Source organism: Cicer arietinum, chromosome 4, assembly GCF_000331145.2.
Source record: "Cicer arietinum cultivar CDC Frontier isolate Library 1 chromosome 4, Cicar.CDCFrontier_v2.0, whole genome shotgun sequence".
NCBI lineage: Eukaryota > Viridiplantae > Streptophyta > Magnoliopsida > Fabales > Fabaceae > Cicer > Cicer arietinum.
Genome location: NC_021163.2, coordinates 15,418,595 through 15,437,444, shown reverse-complemented (window position 1 = coordinate 15,437,444; position 18,850 = coordinate 15,418,595). Strand labels below are relative to the sequence as shown.

At 30.7% G+C, this 18,850-nt stretch overlaps 2 protein-coding genes and 1 long non-coding RNA gene across 3 annotated transcripts in view; all 3 read right to left on the bottom strand.

The window, feature by feature from the left end:
• The window catches only part of LOC140919971 (putative two-component response regulator-like APRR6), a 1,872-nt gene extending 762 nt beyond the window's left edge, over nt 1-1,110 (bottom strand). Inside the window, exons 1-2 of the mRNA XM_073367262.1 lie at nt 978-1,110; nt 4-135 (exon numbers count right to left, since the gene is read on the bottom strand). Coding sequence (XP_073223363.1) covers nt 4-135; nt 978-1,110 — 265 coding nt within the window. The remainder of the gene's footprint in view (nt 1-3; nt 136-977) is intronic.
• A 2,216-nt stretch (nt 1,111-3,326) lies between these two features.
• Nucleotides 3,327-3,924, bottom strand: LOC140919934 (uncharacterized). Its single transcript, XR_012162620.1, has 2 exons — nt 3,787-3,924; nt 3,327-3,695 (listed from the first exon to the last, which is right to left on the bottom strand). It is a non-coding gene; the product is annotated as an uncharacterized lncRNA (long non-coding RNA).
• Nucleotides 3,925-5,687: 1,763 nt separating this feature from the next.
• Nucleotides 5,688-18,799, bottom strand: LOC140919970 (uncharacterized). The gene is made up of 4 exons (XM_073367261.1): nt 18,719-18,799; nt 6,127-6,453; nt 5,737-6,030; nt 5,688-5,696 (listed from the first exon to the last, which is right to left on the bottom strand). Exons 1-4 carry the CDS (start codon nt 18,797-18,799, stop codon nt 5,688-5,690), a joined length of 711 nt encoding a protein of 236 aa, XP_073223362.1.
• Nucleotides 18,800-18,850: the final 51 nt, after the last annotated feature.

The following is an 18,850-nucleotide window of genomic DNA, read 5'->3' as shown; positions in this document are numbered from 1 at the left end:
TGCCCTTATTAAAGAGTACTACTTCCAGATGAGTATCCATTCCAGGAATGTTAGCTTTTGCCATGATAAGTTTAAAATTGTATTCATCATTGCAAATCATGGATGCTGCTGCTGATATGTCATGTGTAACAGTAACTGAAAAATAACCAAAACAATTTTAACTGTTTTATAAAGATAAAGTAATCTTGCATGTATACTAACTATAATGATTCTTCATTGAAATGTGAAAAATTAATTCATCAAGATATATATACAATACAAAGTCATAAGGAATTTGGAAAAGATCAGTGTAATTTGTTGATTTATTGTTGTGCCCTAAATCAATTAATGGAAAAGGAAAGGAAAATACAATTATACCCCCAAGAATTTAGAGAGATGCCATGATGTTAAGTTCAAACTGAGTATATTAAAAAATTAATACTATAAGTATAAGCTACGAAGACATATTGAATCCATTATGCAAAATTGGAAGTCAAATTAATGGATCTTTGAAGAATTATAGTCCAGCACTTTGAGATGGAACATGGTAGGAGTAATAAAAGTGAAATCCTCGATCTTTGATTTCAAAATTTCTCTCTTCTTCTAACTAATTAATGATTTATATTTACCTACCAAAGTAAAAATAAAAAACGTTAAAGGTTTGTTTGATCAATAATACAATCCAATTAAATATAATAGTTTGAGATATATAATCTAATAAACATGGTCTAAAATTTCACACGTCTAGTTTTTCATCTTTTTTAAAAGTTACTTCTAAATTTTTCAATTTTCTTTTTGTAGATGATCAATCTTTCGATTGATCACTAGGTTATCAGATCTTTTTGTATCTTTATTTTTTATGAAAACGGTTATATGAAAAGATTATTCTTATTTCTTAAAAATATATTATTTATTCGTATAAATCCACAATAGACGGCGATAAAATAGATAACAAGGTTAAGAATGAAAGTCACAAAATATATAAAATAAAAAATAACCTTTGAATGAATATTGCTCAAGCATCTTTGAAAGACAATGGAGTGACAATGTACTATCATGTATTAACAAAACGTTACATCTACGTACAAATGTAGGAACGTAATTGATCAATGACACTGATCCATCTTCCATTGTTTCAATATAAGTAATAATCCTGAGAAATTGATCAAGAGAATGAGTTAAAAAAAGATAAACATTGAAACCATAGAGAGAAAATAGGAAGAAGAAGTTTTAAAGAATTAATACTAGTGAGCTTATGAGATGGGTATAGTGGCAACCGCTTGGCTATGGGATGAACATTTTAATTTGCAATAGTAGCATCGTGAACTTCGGTTCCATTTATAAAGGCTAAGTTCCAAACTTAAAACGAAGTGATTCAGCTAAAGTAATACATAAACTTCAGTTAAAAATGAATTGTTTAGAATAATTTAAATTTTAATTTTAATTGTACTAATTTTAAATTAGATTTTACTTATTTTTAAACTGAATTTTGGATATTACTAGGACATATTCCCCTAAGAACTAGAATAGTGAAACAAAAAAATATAAAATTCAATTAAGATGAAAAGAAAAAAAAAAACAATTTGAGGATAAATTCACTTTAGATGATGTATAGTACTTCACTTTTGATGCTGCCAGGTGACTTGAAGAATTATTGTGGGCTATTTTTATTTTTACTTTTTTAGGACATTTGTTTGAGAATATTTTTTTACTTCTCACTATAATTTGTGAAAAATTAAAATAAGTCAGCAATTTGAAAAATGTTGACCTTTGCCCTTTGAACGTGATGTAATGTTTAAATTGGGTTTAAATGAGGAGGGAGTTGGCAGTAAAATAGACATAAGAAATAGTAGCTAATTTATTTGCGACGTCACAAAAAATAACAAAAAATAATTAATAATTAACGAATGAATAAATTGTAAAATAGAAAAGAGTTATTAAAATATTGTCTCAAGAATTCTATTCAATCTCTTTAATATTTTGTATTTTTTATTAATTTTAATTTTTTTATTTTATCAATAAATATAAAAAATGAAGAAAAAAAAATATATGTCTAAAAGGTCGCATCTCGGTATTACACCAACTACTATCCCAAATTTTATTTTATTTTTGATTTAGATACAGAGAATGTAGAATCCAAAAAATAAAATATTAAAAATCTCAGTCTATAATCCAAATTTTTATAACCGCTAAATGATCAATTTAAGGAATATAGATGTTTATTTAAAATATACATTTTCACAATTTTTTTTTCTTTAGTTTATTTTATTTCATTTTTAAAAAGATTTTATATTTTATAAAAATATTGAGCTAAGACATAAAAAAGTATTATCAATAAAATTGTTAAATATTTATACCGAAAAAGAAAGAAAAAGAATCTGGTAAGTCTATAATTAATTTTATTTTTATCAATACCAAATAATTAATTAATTAATTTTAAAATATATATTTTTCAATAAGTTAAATTGAAGTAAAAACATAGAAATTTATATATAAAATATTGTTTTATTGAAACTTGTGTAAAGTTATGTTATTTGGTCTTGGGAAATAACAACACATTTAATGAACAATTTTTAATTGTTATAACTTTTTGAAAGTTTTTGAAAATATCCTAAAAAATATTAAAACATTAAATACTTTCATTAATATTTAAAAAATAAATATTTCAAATAATGGTAAAAATATTATTTAAATAATAAATCTACTTTAAAAGTTGTAACATTTTTATATTTAATGAAACACTACGCGAAAAAACGGCTTTTACAGCGCTTTTTTTAAGCTATTTACAGCGCTTTTTCAAAAAAATAAGCGCTGTGGAAACGAGCGCTGTAAATGATACAACATCGCTTTTATAAAAGCGCTATAAAACATGTAAATACAACGCGCGCTTGTTATGCACATTTTACAGCGCTTCTTCACAAAAAGCGCTGTAATATGCACCCCGTCATATGAGTTATGGGTGTGCATATTACAGCGCTTTCTCGAAAAAGCGCTGTAAAATGCCCACCCATAATTTCATATTATGGGTCTGCATTTTACAGCGCTTTTCTTGTACATATTACAGCGCTTTCTCACAAAGCGCTATAGAAGGTGCACCATTAAAGCGCTTTAGAACAACATTTTACAGCGCTTTCTCGAAAAAGCGCTGTAAAATGCCCACCCATAATTTCATATTATGGGTCTGCATTTTACAGCGCTTTCTCGAAAAAGCGCTGTAAAATGTCTTTTATCTTTGTATCCAAAATTATTTTTGATCCAAAATCACTTCACAATCAGTAGAACAGAACATATTACAGACAATCAGTAGAACAGAACATATTATAGACAATCAGTTCACACAATCAATAGAACATAAATCAGAACTCTGTAACTTTTTTAACATATATGTAACTCTGTAATTTACAACCTAAGTAACTACATTCAGATACATATATACAACCTAATTTACAACCTAATTACCTACATTCAGATCCATTATATAATAACTAACAGATCCATTATATGCATATATTGTGTCCTATGATCATTTACATATAATAACTAACAGAATATACATTATATGCACTAGCTACCATATAATATTCAGATCCCTTGCCCAGCACAAGCTATTTCCCAGAAAATCAAATAATTTTCATGTCAAGCACGTACTGACACCATTCTTCCTTTAATTCCATCAGATCTTCCTCAGAATATGATGGACTGGAATTGGCAAAGTACTGCAATATAAAAATTGAACATATTATATTAAGTTAGTATCAAATATATAGATAATTTATATATGAAAATCATATAATGCAAATACCGTACCGTTTCTGGGATAATAGTTTTATTCTTCTCAACAATCTCCTTCATGAATCTCAATATGTAGTACCCACAGTCGATGTTATTTGTTTGACGAGGGCACTTTATTGAGATCCATGTAATGTTATTAGACTTCTGCTTCGACACTTTAGCACCTCTTTGAGCTCGATAAACTTTTAAGGCACTATCGAATGAATAAATGTGATTATTAGAGCATGAATATTTATATATATATATATATATATAAATATTCATGCTCTAATAATCACATTTATTCATTCGATAGTGCCTTAAAAGTTTATCGAGCTCAAAGAGGTGCTAAAGTGTCGAAGCAGAAGTCTAATAACATTACATGGATCTCAATAAAGTGCCCTCGTCAAACAAATAACATCGACTGTGGGTACTACATATTGAGATTCATGAAGGAGATTGTTGAGAAGAATAAAACTATTATCCCAGAAACGGTACGGTATTTGCATTATATGATTTTCATATATAAATTATCTATATATTTGATACTAACTTAATATAATATGTTCAATTTTTATATTGCAGTACTTTGCCAATTCCAGTCCATCATATTCTGAGGAAGATCTGATGGAATTAAAGGAAGAATGGTGTCAGTACGTGCTTGACATGAAAATTATTTGATTTTCTGGGAAATAGCTTGCTGCTGGGCAAGGGATCTGAATATTATATGGTAGCTAGTGCATATAATGTATATTCTGTTAGTTATTATATGTAAATGATCATAGGACACAATATATGAACATGCATATGGATCTGAATGTAGTTTAGGTTGTAAATTAGGTTATATATATATACGTATCTGAATGTAGGTAATTAGGTTGTAAATTAGGTTGTATATATGTATCTGAATGTAGTTACTTAGGTTGTAAATTACAGAGTTACATATATGTTAAAAAAGTTACAGAGTTCTGATTTATGTTCTACTGATTGTGTGAACTGCTTATGGTATTTGAATATGTTTTGTTGTTGTGTGCACTGATTGTGAAGTGATTTTGGATCAAAAATAATTTTGGGCACAAAGATAAAAGACAACGCTTTTTAAAAAAAGGTGTAATCGCCGTGCACGGGATCCAAATAGTATATCACTTCAGAGACCGCATTGATTGCAAATAGCACCCAATGTGCCCTACAACAACAAAAAATTGGTTAAGCAATTTTGTTTATAGACAACTAATAAATTAAATTCTCATCAATTAAAAAAGATAAAATTACGTACCCTGAATTATATGGTGCCAAGAACAATTTATCACTTTCTTTATTTCTTAAAAACATATCTACAATGTAGTGTTTTACATTGTCTGGATCGAGTTTGAACATCGACATCTTATGCGGAGACAAGAATGAGTATTTATTTGACAGTTTCCTCGTGCACACGACCTTCTCGTACAAAAACCTTCAATGAAAATTTTAAACTAGATTAATTACCAATACATTTAATTAATTACAAATAAATGCAATTAAAAGTATTTTTTACCTTATGTACAAGCTGATTACAGTAACACTCAGCTCCTTATGTTCGAGAAGATCGTACATTTGCTCCTTTTCGAGGTATTCAATATACTCATCTCCAAAGATGTCTTGATTCATTTGTACAATGGGCGAATCGTTGCTGCTGCCCATGTTCCTTTTTATTTGGATGTCAAGACACGCCCCGTATTTACCAAGGCGTGGCTGACTTTTATTAGGAGCAGCAGCAGCAGCGACCGATTTTCCCCGATCCAGATTTTTTGTTGCTGCAAGTTTTGCAGCTTTATTACCCTCCAGCCTTTGTAGTTTGGCAGCCCTATTAACCTCCAATTTTTGAGGTCTGCTGCCTTTTTTTGGCTGTAGGGGTGGTTTATTTATTTGGACCTACAAAAATGAGGTAAAATGTTAGTTTATTGAATCTGAAAAAATAAAAAACCTTAGGCAATAAATGTGACAAACCTTTTCGGGAGATGTAACTGATTTGTCCTTGGGAATCTTTTTTTCGAGGGCAACAAGGTGTGTGGGCCATGCCACGTAACTGCCAATAGCGTCGCTTAAGAACTTCATATCTCCATCGTTGTCCGGTATGGGCAACGGTGCAGTTGGTTCGAAAGCAACCGTAGGCGATACTTTGACATGGCCCGCGGGGATCGGAATATTGTGCAATACTTCTCCCGAAGTATTGTGCAATATTCCTTTTCCCACCTTCCGTTGAGTCGGCGAGGACAAGTATAGGACACATGTAGTGACACCCTACATCAATAGTTAAAACATAAGTACAGTTAATATATAAGTTTGTTTAATACATAAGTAATTACATAAGCAAGTAAGTAGTAAGTAATTAATTACCTCGGGAATACTCTTCAAACCGACGTTGCAACTCCCGGTTTCACTCTCCATTTGTATTTCAGGTTGGAGCTGAACCGGAAGTTGCTTGTCTTTATTCGTATTCACCAAGAGTGCCACTTGCTCCGATAAGATTCTGAGCTTCTCTAATACTTCCTCGTTGGAAGGTTTTTGGCGCTTCTCTTGAGGAAAAAAGCTTTTGGGAGTTACGCCAAATCCTTTCCCCCTCACTCGACCGGAATACTCAGGGACATTAAACACTTTCCCAAGAATGTCCCTGCACGTATCCTTGTTGCCCTCTTGAGTTTCAGAACTTTGTTCAATAGTTTCCTAAAATACATGTAACATTAAAAAGATAAGTTCAATAGCATTTTTAAAATACAATATTAAAAAATATTAAAGTGATAATATACTTACACAAAGTTCTACAACTTTCTTGACATTTTCATTATCAACCACTCCTTCTTTGTTAACACGCGCTTCCTTCCATAAGATATGACGACCCAAGGGTTGATCGGCTTGGGTGTCTTTTCTCTATTCGTTAAAATCATAAACAAAATAATACAAATTAGTTACACACTATAGTTTATAATACAAATTACAAGTGATGTTTAATTACTTACAATTTTTTGTTCAAGGCGTGCATATCCCATACGTGATTTCTTGTATGGGTGTTTTGGGTTGCTTGCCCGTTCGCGATTTGCCTTACTAATATTCTATATAAAAAAAAAATAGCAATTGTGTAAAAATTTAAAATACGCTACGAATATGAATAATAAAACACAAATGCTAATAAATTAATCACTTACGACAAACGCCGGGTCAGAACGTTTGGAAACAAATGCACTCCATTCATCCTTTGATATATAATGTTGATATATCTTTGGAGGTTCAGCATTTGTGTTTCCTTCTCTATCTTTTAGATAGAAATTTGAGAGATGGGATCTAAATCCACGATGGATTTTCCCAGCAACTCTCAAAACATATGACTTTCGTTCCTCATCAAGAACAAAAGTGGTCTGCAATGAAAACAATTATAAGTAATGTATTTTACAGAAAAAAAATTATAAATGACAAAAGAGTAGATCAAAATATTTACTTGAATGTCATTCCAGATGATATCTTTGGCATCCTTCAACGCCTTATCTCTCCAGTTGTCTATTGTTATTGGGACATTTTGACGAACAACAGCCCCAATGTAGCTTACAAACATGGAGCTGTTGGGGTCAACTGGCTGACCACTCTCGTTCCAGCCAACCTAATAAACTCATATAGTAAGTACATGCCCTAAACCCTAAAAAAAGATAAAAAAACACACAGCAAACAGAGTATATATAGTATACCTCAAATTTAATGCCACTGCTCCGTGCTTTAATCACCCTTTGCATGATAGTTGCACCACGTTTGACTTCTTTTTCGTAAGTCTTAGAGGTGCCAACTTCTTCATTTTGAACTTCTAAATCTTTGTTTGTATCCATTTAACTACAACAAGTTCAACATGCACTTTAGTATAACATCAACAAGCTCAACATGGATCATGCATTATTATAAACAAACTCAACATGTATCAGTATATCTTAAAAAAGCTCAACATGCATTCTAATGATTACAAAAATTTAATAACATCAATACCTGAATAATGATGGTTCGAAGAAAGACGAAATGCAAAGAAAAGAGGGTTTGCAGAAAGTTCACAGAAATATGGTTCACAGAAATACGGTTTGAAGAAATACGTAATGAGGGTTACGTATTTCAATGAAAATATATTGTGTGAAATGGGAGAGATGATCTTGGATGGAAATAAGGTTCGAAATGAAGGAGATGATCGTGGAAATAAGGTTCGTAAAGGACGGGATGATAGGGTTTGCAAAAGAAGAGAAGAAATGAAGGTTGAGATGAAGGTTACGTAATGAAGAGGAAACTGAAGAGGTAACTGTTATATATACGTAACACTTTTACAGCGCTTTTTATAAGCCTTTTACAGCGCTTATTTTGTAAAGCGCTCTAAAAGGCTTCTTTAGTTAAATTTTTAAAAGGCTCTTTTACAGCGCTTTTTTCAAATAAGCGCTGTAAAAGACCTCCGTGTGTTATTATGTTATTTGAATGCCTTTTACAGCGCTTTTTTCAAATAAGCGCTGTAAAAGACCTCCGTGTGTTATTATGTTATTTGAATGCCTTTTACAGCGCTTTTTTCAAATAAGCGCTGTAAAAGACCTCCGTGTGTTATTATGTTATATGAATGCCTTTTACAGCGCTTTCACACATAAGCGCTCTAAAAGGCTTCTTTAGTTAAATTTTTAAAAGGCTCTTTTACAGCGCTTTTTTCAAATAAGCGCTGTAAAAGACCTCCGTGTGTTATTATGTTATATGAATGCCTTTTACAGCGCTTTCACACATAAGCGCTCTAAAAGGCTTCTTTAGTTAAATTTTTAAAAGGCTCTTTTACAGCGCTTTTTTCAAATAAGCGCTGTAAAAGACCTCCGTGTGTTATTATGTTATTTGAATGCCTTTTACAGCGCTTTTACACATAAGCGCTCTAAAATGTCTCTTTATGTTAATTTTAAGAGGCTCTTTTACAGCGCTTTTCCCAAATAAGCGCTGTAAAAGACCTCCGTGTGTTATTATGTTATATGAATGTTTTTTAAAGCCTTTTACAGCGCTTTTCCACATAAGCGCTCTAAAATGTCTCTTTATGTTAATTTTAAAAGGCTCTTTTACAGCGCTTTTTCCAAATAAGCGCTGTAAAAGGCCTTATTGTTTTTGTGTTTTGTTATGTTATGTTATTTTTTAAACAAGCTCAACATGCATGCAAAACCCACATAGTAGTAACTGGTCACCACAAAAATCCCTTCCTCTTCACCAAACTCTTCTCCTTTTATGCATCTTCTTCACAAACATCAAAGCTTACTCTTTCACAATTCAATCTCCACCTCAACACCCTTTTTATCTCTTTACATTCTCTTTCCTTCTTAAATCGAAACTTAATTGGTATTCAGGATCATTGCCATGTTGCGAAAAATGGGTTTGTGTCTGGTGTTTTTGGGGATTCCCATGATGCGTACAAGGTGTTTGAAGAAATGGGTTTGTGTCTGATGTTTTTTGGATTCCCATGATGCGTACAAGGTGTTTGAAGAAATGGGTTTGTGTCTGATGTTTTTTGGATTCCCATGATGCGTACAAGGTGTTTGAAGAAATTAGGTGTCTGATGAATATTATTTTTAAAGCTTTTTTACAGCGCTTTGTCAAATAAGCGCTGTAAAATGTCTTTTTTACTCACTTTCAAAAGAGTCGTTTACAGCGCTTTGTGTGAAAAGCGCTGTAAAAGGTATAAAACACTCATTATTTTATTTTTAAAAGGATCTTTTACAGCGCTTTTTAAGATAAGCGCTGTAAAATGTCTCTTTATTTTATTTTTGTGTTTGGTTTATTTGGGTTGGGATGACATTAAAAACATTTTTATCATTGTTTATTGGATTAAAAATATTGTTATCATTGTCTTTATCACAATACTTTAGGAGATGATGAATTATTAGAAATGAGTATTCTGAAGAATCTATATATATATATGCACTGAGCAAAAGAGAATCTCTCTATTCAGTTCAGTTCAGTTCATGTAAATTACTAATTTATATTCAGTTCAGTTCATGTAAATCAAGCTAAATATAAAACACTCATTGTTACATGAACTTGGTATAAAACACTCAAATCAAGCTAAATATAAGCAGAAAATAAATTAATCAGAAAATAAATTAATCAGAACTTAGTATAAAACACTCAATTCAGATTACATGCATATTTACAATAACACAGTTCAGATTACATGCATAGCTTATATAAAACAATTAAACATATATATACATTAAGATGCCCTTCTTCTTTTCCTGGTGACATTCACATTTGTTTGTCCATTTACAATACGAAACGATGGATTAATCCAAATTCCCTCATCATGATCATCTCTAAGATATAAACCATCATCAGTTGAATCAATTTCATGTGGTTGTTGTGATGTTGCAAATAAAAGATCATTACCAACATCTTCATCATTATTGTTATCATCACTTATTTTATTGGTCGATAGGACAACAGACCATTTATCATTAGAAGGATCAGTGACATAAAACACTTGTTGAGCTTGCGACGCTAAAATAAAAGGCTCGTCTTTGTATCCCACCCTATTAAAATCGACAAGCAAGAATCCTGACTCATCAATCCGAACGCCATTATTATTATCGACCCACTTGCAACCAAATATGGGAACACGAAACATTGTGTAGTCTAACTCCCATATGCGCTCGATAACCCCAAAATATGATAGATTTGCATATATTGGGTTTTTGTCTTTTGCACTTGAGACATGCATCGCTTCAGCTACGAGAGTGACTCCACTATTTTGCATAGTGGTCTGATCATCTTGTTCTTTGGTATAAAATGTGTAGCCGTTAATAACATAACCAGTGTAAGAAAAGACATGTAAGCTCGGACCATTTGCTAGCCACCTCAATCTATTTGAAATTGATCCGGGGTCTATATCAAATTTTGACATTATGTGATTTTTTAACCATGTTACAAAACTTCGATTGTGCTCTCGAGTTATCCAATTTTGATTCCTATTCATGTTCAAACGAGATAACTGATCAATGTGTATTGTAACATACGGTTGAACCTCATCATCATTGTGCAGAACATACAATTGTGCCTGCTCCCATTCTGTCCTTGATATAGTCAGTAGTCTCCTTCCAGTTATCCCTTCTCCTGATAGTCTTCCCGAATGACGAGACATGGGAAGCCCTATGGATTCAACATTGGACAGATATTCAGTACAAAATTCAGCAGCCTCTTCAACAATGTATCGTTCAGCAATACAACCTTCTGGTCGACTTCTACTTTTTACGTACCCTTTTAATATTTTCATATATCGTTCTATCGGATACATCCATCTCATATAAGCTGGCCCACAAAGTTGTGTCTCCTTAACCAGATGAACAGTAAGGTGAACCATTATATCAAAAAACGATGGTGGGAAATACATTTCAAGCTCACACAAAGTAACAACAATTTCCCTCTGCAATGTCGGTAATTTCTGAGGGTCGATCACTTTACTACAAATTTCCCTGAAGAAGAAACATAATCTAGTTAAGGCTAGTCGAACTTTTTCAGGTAAAATGGAACGTATACCTATTGGTAGCAAATGCTCCATTATAATATGACAATCATGGGTCTTCAAACCTTTTAACTTGAGGTCTTTCATACAAACCAAATTTTTAATGTTCGAAGAGTATCCTTCTGGAACTTTAACTTCGTGTAGAAATTTACATAAAACAATTTTTTCCTTTCTAGATAGAGTATGAGCGGCTGGAGGTAGATATGTGCGATTTCCTTTCTTTACTGGAGCCAGTTCATTTCTTATTCCCATATCGACCAAGTCCAATCTTGCATTGACGCCATCTTTAGACTTTCCTGGAACATTGAGTAACGTACCAATAACACTTTCAAATACATTTTTCTCAATATGCATCACATCGAGGAAATGTCTTACATACAATGACTTCCAATATGGCAATTCAAAGAAAATTGACTTTTTCTTCCACCCAGTTTTCACCAGCTCTCCCGCAAAAGGTTTGCCAAATTTATTGGTCAAACCTTGTACTTTTTCAAGTATTTGATATCCAGTCGGTGCTAAAGGAGCTTTACCTTCCTCTGATTTTCCATTGAATGCATTTCTCCACCCACGATACTGATGACTATAAGGTAAAAATCTACGATGTCCAAGAAACACATTCTTCTTACAATGTTTCAACCGCATCCAATTTGTACTCTCTTCACATATAGGACATGCACACTGACCTTTAATGCTATATCCTGATAAATTACCATATGCTGGAAAATCATTAATTGTGCCGAACAACATAGCCCTCAAATTGAAACATTCTTTCTTATACCCATCATAAACTTCCACACCTGTCTCCCACATACTTTTTAAATTTTCGATTAGAGGAGTCAAGTATACGTCGATATCATTCCCCGGTTGTTTGGGTCCAGAAATTAACAGAGACAACATCATAAACTTACGCTTCATACATAACCATGGAGGTAGGTTATATATTACCAAAATCACAGGCCACGTGCTATGTGAGATGCTTTGAAGACCATGTGGATTCATTCCATCAGTAGAAAGTGCAAGTCTTAGATTTCTTGACTCTATCCCGAATTCAGGATACTCGTGATCAATTTTTGCCCATTGTGGGGAATCTGCAGGGTGTCGAAACATTCCATCTCTAATTCTTTCATCTGCATGCCATGTCAAGTGTTTTGAATCTTCTTCACTGCGATACATGCGCCTAAATCTTGGTATTATAGGAAAATACCACACGACTTTTGCTGGAGTAGATTCTTTCTTCTTATATCGAGAGACATTGCATTTCGGACACGCCTTAAGTAGTTCATATTCGTTTCGAAATAAAATGCAATCGTTAGGACACGCATGAATCCTTTCGTAACTCATTCCAATAGAACACAAAATCCGTTTAGCCTCGTAGGTTCGACTGGGAAGTTCATTATCATCTGGCAACATATCTTTTATGAGTGTTAATAATTCTGTAAAGCTTTTATCAGACCATCCATTACTCGCTTTTAAGTTGTACAACTTTAATATCGCTGACAGTCTTGTGAATTTAGTACAACCATTATATAATTCTTTCTCTGCATCACTCAACAAACTTTCAAACATTTTAGGACAATCTCGAAGATCTTCTTCAACTGCTTTTGCAATCTCATCAACTCGGTCCGGCTCATATGTATCTGTATCGAAATCAGTTGAAGCATATGTAGAACTATTCTCAAAATTAATGTTTCCTTTTTTTTTCTCACCATGTCTTATCCAACATGTGTAGCTTTGATCAATTCCATTACATACTAGATGTCCTTCTAATTCATCTTCTCTAACACGTTTTCCAAAACAACATTTTAAACAAGGACAAACTACTCTATTTGGATCTTTTGCATTCTTCACTGCAAACTCAACAAACTCCTTCACTCCAATTTCATACTCTTTTGACAATCGATTGGCTGAAATCCATTTCCTATCCATATTATACCACCTATATAAATGCAGTAACAAAAATAATAAGCTTTCAAAACATATCAACAAGTTTCAAAAAGAAACCAATATCAACTAAAAATTTCAAAACAGAACAGATCATGTGTAAAAAATACCTTAGACAACGTAGATGGCCGCACAGTACGTAGAGGATATTAGGGTTCGCAACGTATATAATTATTTGAAAGATGTATTTTACAGCGCTTGTGAAAAACGCGCTGTAATAGGTAGTTAAATTCAATGAAAGCGCATGTGTTTTACAGCGCTTGTGAAAAAAGCGCTGTAATAGGTAGTTAAATTCAATGAAAGCGCATGTGTTTTACAGCGCTTGTGAAAAAAGCGCTATAATAGGTAGTTAAATTCAATGAAAGCGCATGTGTTTTACAGCGCTTGTGAAAAAAGCGCTGTAATAAGTAGTTCAATTCAATGAAAGCGCATGTGTTTTACAGCGCTTGTGAAAAAAGCGCTGTAATAGGTAGTTAAATTCAATGAAAGCGCATGTGTTTTACAGCGCTTGTGAAAAAAGCGTTGTAACTGATTCGCGAAAGCGCTTCCGTTTACAACGCTTTTTTGACAAGCGCTGTAAAATCCTTATAACGTGATGCGCAAACGTTATATGACCTACTACAGCGCTTGTTTTACAGCGCTTTACATAAAAAGCGCTGTAATAGGTTCCGTTATTTTTAAAATATAATTACAACAGCGCTTGTGTTTAGAAAGCGCTGTAAAATGGGCGCTGTTAAATGTCATTTCTGGCGTAGTGAAACCAATTTTTTTTTATTTGAATTTTCTAATATAAGTATTATCAGATGGAGCACCAAAAATCTTTTGAGTGAAAAAGTGTGTATACAACAATTTGTCAAATAATTCATAAAAAGAATATTTGTCTAATAAAATATTTTTGTTAAATATAAATAATCCATTTAAAGAATATTTATACTTTTAAATAAAAAGTTATATATCTCGTATTTAGATAATTTTTTTCTGCTGAAATTATATTTTTAAAATTTTGAATTTGGTAAGTGAACCGGTGTAAAAATCTATAAAAAAAAACATTTTGAGTTGAAAAAAATATGATAATATTTTTTTTAATAGTAAAAAAATAAATAAAACCAATAAAATACGTGTGTATTTGTAAAGGTCCGTGCAGGGATGAGTTCATGCATAGTTTATTGAGGGCAGACGACCCCACTTTATTATTTATTTTGTTAAAATATGTATTAAATAAATTTTTTGTATTCTTTAAAAAAATAAGTGATAATCCAACTAAAAATTACTGAATAATTTTATTTTTGAAAAAACAAATGTTTTATATTGGAGATAAATTATTAAATGATTGTTTGGTTGCATACACATAAAAATATACTTTTATGGTATTTTTGTAATATTTTTTAAAGTTTTAAAATGAAAAAAGATACCACCGAGAACTGCAATAGACTAAACGTTTGGAAATAAATGTTCAAGATTTTAAAGAGTCATTGACACTACATCTTCACCCTAAAACATTAACGAATTAGGTATATATGTCATATTTCTTATATATCCAACATTTCTTCTATTCCTAGTTGATGTGAGGCTAACCATTTATACTTGAATGAGTAATGCTATAAACACACATTTTCCAGCACACTCTCTTTTATTGGTTGAAATTCACATGAGTCCTACTAAAATTAAATGAAACTCACACAATTTTAGGGAGATCTATATGAATTTCAATCAATAAGAGTAAGTTGAAATTTGTGTTTTAGAGAGTGTTGATGACACTCCTCTACTTGAACTCCAAGATACGTGTCTTCAATTTTTTTGATATATAAATTAATATATTTTTATAATTTCTATTTTTTACTTAATAATAATAGGCAAAAGTAATAGTTTAGTCATTTATATATTTTTTTATAACACGAAGGTCCTTTAAGGCTAGATTAGTTTCTACTTAGGTTTTTTAAGTTTTTACTTTCTCCATTTAGTTCTTTAACTTACATTATGTTTACTTTGTTAGTTGTTTTGTCTCGCCTTAAACAATGATCATTGCAATTTAAAAACATCTCATCATTATAAATTTTATTAAATATTGCAACAATAAATCCCTCACACTAATCCTTTAGAAAATAATCGTCAAACCTTATAATCAGTCTATATATTTTGATTTTTCTAGAATCATTTAGACACTTATATATTCTATAAAACTTGGTAATCAAAATTTATTCACATTATCAATATCATTAATTTGTAAAATAGTTTTGATAGTCAACTCATTGCGCTATTTGAAATAGATCTTAATAGTAATTCAAAAAAATATTCAAATTTAATGGATTTTATACATAATTTAATATAACTTAAATGTTAATGATGAAAAAAAAATATAACTTAAATGACAAAATAAAAAAAATAAAAAATTTAAAGATCCAAATAAAGATTGAACTAACCTTAAATAACCTAAGTGTTATATAAATAATTAGCAGTGCATTATTAGCAGCACAATGCATTATTAGCAGCACAATATTGCACTGCTTAATATAAATGATAATGATTGAAAGTTTTGTCACTGATCAAAATAAATTAAAACATATATACTATCTTCAACGGAATAGACTGTGTAAAAAAGAAAAACTTCAATGGAATAGACATAGTTCTTGTGAAGCTAATATCCTACGAGAAGCATTAAACCGACCAAGTATTATTAGAAACAACATGAAAATAGTTTAAAAGCAAACTTTGTTTATCTCCACTTTTGAACTCATTCACAACACCACAACACGAGTTACGTGGGTCTCGTTGATGATATTGTTCAATTGTTAGAATTTCACTAAGTAATTTTAACAACAAAATTTAAATCCGTTTCAAAATGATTCTTATAAATGATCGTAAAATGACTACTCTGTAAGTATCTTGCTCGATCAAGGTACGAATAAAAATGTATCACAAGTGGCAAGCTTTTATCCCATACATGTTTCCAAAGGAAAGAGCTTTCGGTAATATAGAGTGTAACACTTTGTTTTGTAAATATTATATTTAAATTTATTTAGTTATATCGATCTTTCGACTTCTCAACTTTTTAAATATAGTGATTTTCACATTTATATTTTTTAAAATAACACTTTTAATTTTATAAATTGATGAACTCTTTGATTTTGATTAAATTAAATATCAATATTTTTTATTACTCAATATTATGTAAGATATTACTTTAAATTTAAATTATTATTTGTTTATTACAATTATAATTTTAAATAACCAATTAAGAAGAAAAAAACTATTGTGATCTGAATATGTTGCGCAAAATTTCGCAAGTGTACAGATTTGTTAAGTTGTAATAAATTTAAATTATCGTATCCACATATATTAATTTAACAGCTACTAAATTAATCAAAAATTTATATTATTTAGACTAGTGAACATTATTGTTGATTTGAGATAACAAAAACGTAAAAAATAACATCAAACTTATAATGACGGTATATAACAACACAATTTTGAATTAATAAAAAGTAAATTAGGATTATGGTTTTACTTGTAATATCAATACATCAAATCATAGTTTCATATAAATTCTTATTCATTTTCTCAATTATCAATCTCTCTTTAAAACTATTGACAAAGTTTCGTCATTTCATGTAACATTATTTACCCTAAATTAATTATTTGGTGATACAAAAAAAATATAATTAAGAGAAAACAAAAAGAGCAGATTGAATGAGTGAATTAGTATCTATCTTTTATCAAGAATCATAATCTCAATTATTTTGTAGATTTACCAATTAATTGTAGTTGGCTACCAATTAATTGTAGTTGGTCATGAGTAAAGTGGTTGAGTAAAGCATGCAAATGTTGGTCATTCCAAACATGTAAAATAAACCAATAGAATAATTTAATTGAGATAAACAACCAAATCTAAAATAAAATTACAATTTAAAACTAATACATAATAAAAAGGTATATTAATAACAAGATTCACCAAAATATTAGAGTTTAATTACTAATTGACATATAGAAAATAAAGTAAATAATAAAAGTATTCATCAATTAAATGAACAAGAAATAAAACCTTCAAAAGAATATGATCTCCAAAATATTTGTTGTTATTTTCTCTTTCTCTAATTTATTCTGCCACACTATTCAGTTTCTAGTGTGTGGCTCTTTTTTTTCTTTATGTTTCTCATGCTCTTTATGATAACAATTTTTTGCAACAACCTTCTCATTCTTAGGCAACAACCTAATGAATAAATAAGAAGAAGTTGACATCAAAACTATACAATAAGATAAAATAAAGGGTAATTACATCATATAAAAATAGATTTATCAACTCCCCCTCACTCAAGCTTTGATTGTCCTCAAGCAAAGTCTCATTCTAAGACAAAATTTAAAGAATAAAGAACATCATCATTGAATTTTTTAATTTGAGAGAGAATCATTCTTAATTGTTTAGACTAAATCAAACAACTTCTATAATATGCCAACTAAGTAAAATGAATTACAATTCAAAGTGTATGGTTAACCTCGTTGATTTTTAGCATTTAATGCCTTAGACTTTATTCAATCAATTCATTTAATCATTCTTATTCATAAAGTTTCATCCTTATCATAGAACATAGATGTTTGTTTTTCTCAAGTACTAGAGACATTTTTTCTTTTCTTTAACTAGATATCTCAATCTTTTATTCATGACATTTTTTTTTCTTCTTTTCTTTTTTACTTTAATATCATTCCACATTTGGCTTGAATATTAGTGCAAGTAATCCCCAAGCTACTCGGTAAAACAACACTTCTTCTTCTTTTTTTAATTTGATACCATTCTACCTTTGGCTTGACTATTAGTGCAAATAATCCTCAAGCTACTCAGTGAAACAATATTTTATCTCACCTTTTCACTTGAATGCTAGTGTGAGAAACCCCCAAGCTAATAAATGAGATGAAATATATATTTTTTTAATTCTTCAGACTAAGTTGTCAATTACTTCTTTTTCTTGTCCCTTAGTTAATGAAGTTCATACTCCTCAATTGTCTAATGTTAAGGATTTATTTTACTTCAAATTAGGCTTAACTGTTTCAATTTTGGTCCATTTCAATACACCTCAACTTATTCACAACAGAAAATTCTTGTGTCAAAACTAAGGAACCTCTTTATCTAGCACACATAATTTCAAAGTTTCCATTTAGCCCTAACAACATGCTTATCATTAGACTATGTTCAAAAATCAAACGCAATAATGACTTATAGGATAAACTTCAAACACATAACTTAAGTAAAATAAGTCAGCAAATATGTTATCACAAACACTACAAGAGGTCAAACATCAAAGTATAATTTCTCTCCCACACTAGCAATAAGCATAGTCCTCAAGGCAGAATATTATTGTATTCTCAATGAATAAATAAATGAGAGAAGGTAAAAGTGACTTCCTTGAAATAGCTTGTAGTTGGAGCTTTTATTTCCTAAAACAAAAATCATCAACAAAAATAATAAATTCAAACTAGAATAAAAGAAAAAGTAGATACAATTTGCCTTCTACGAGCACTTGTTTGTGGTGAACGAGTTTCATGAGATGGTAAAATTCTAATTTCATCTTCACCCACCATTATCTTAGAGTCATGCAAAATAAGATATTTTTCCAAACAGTCTTGCATTCT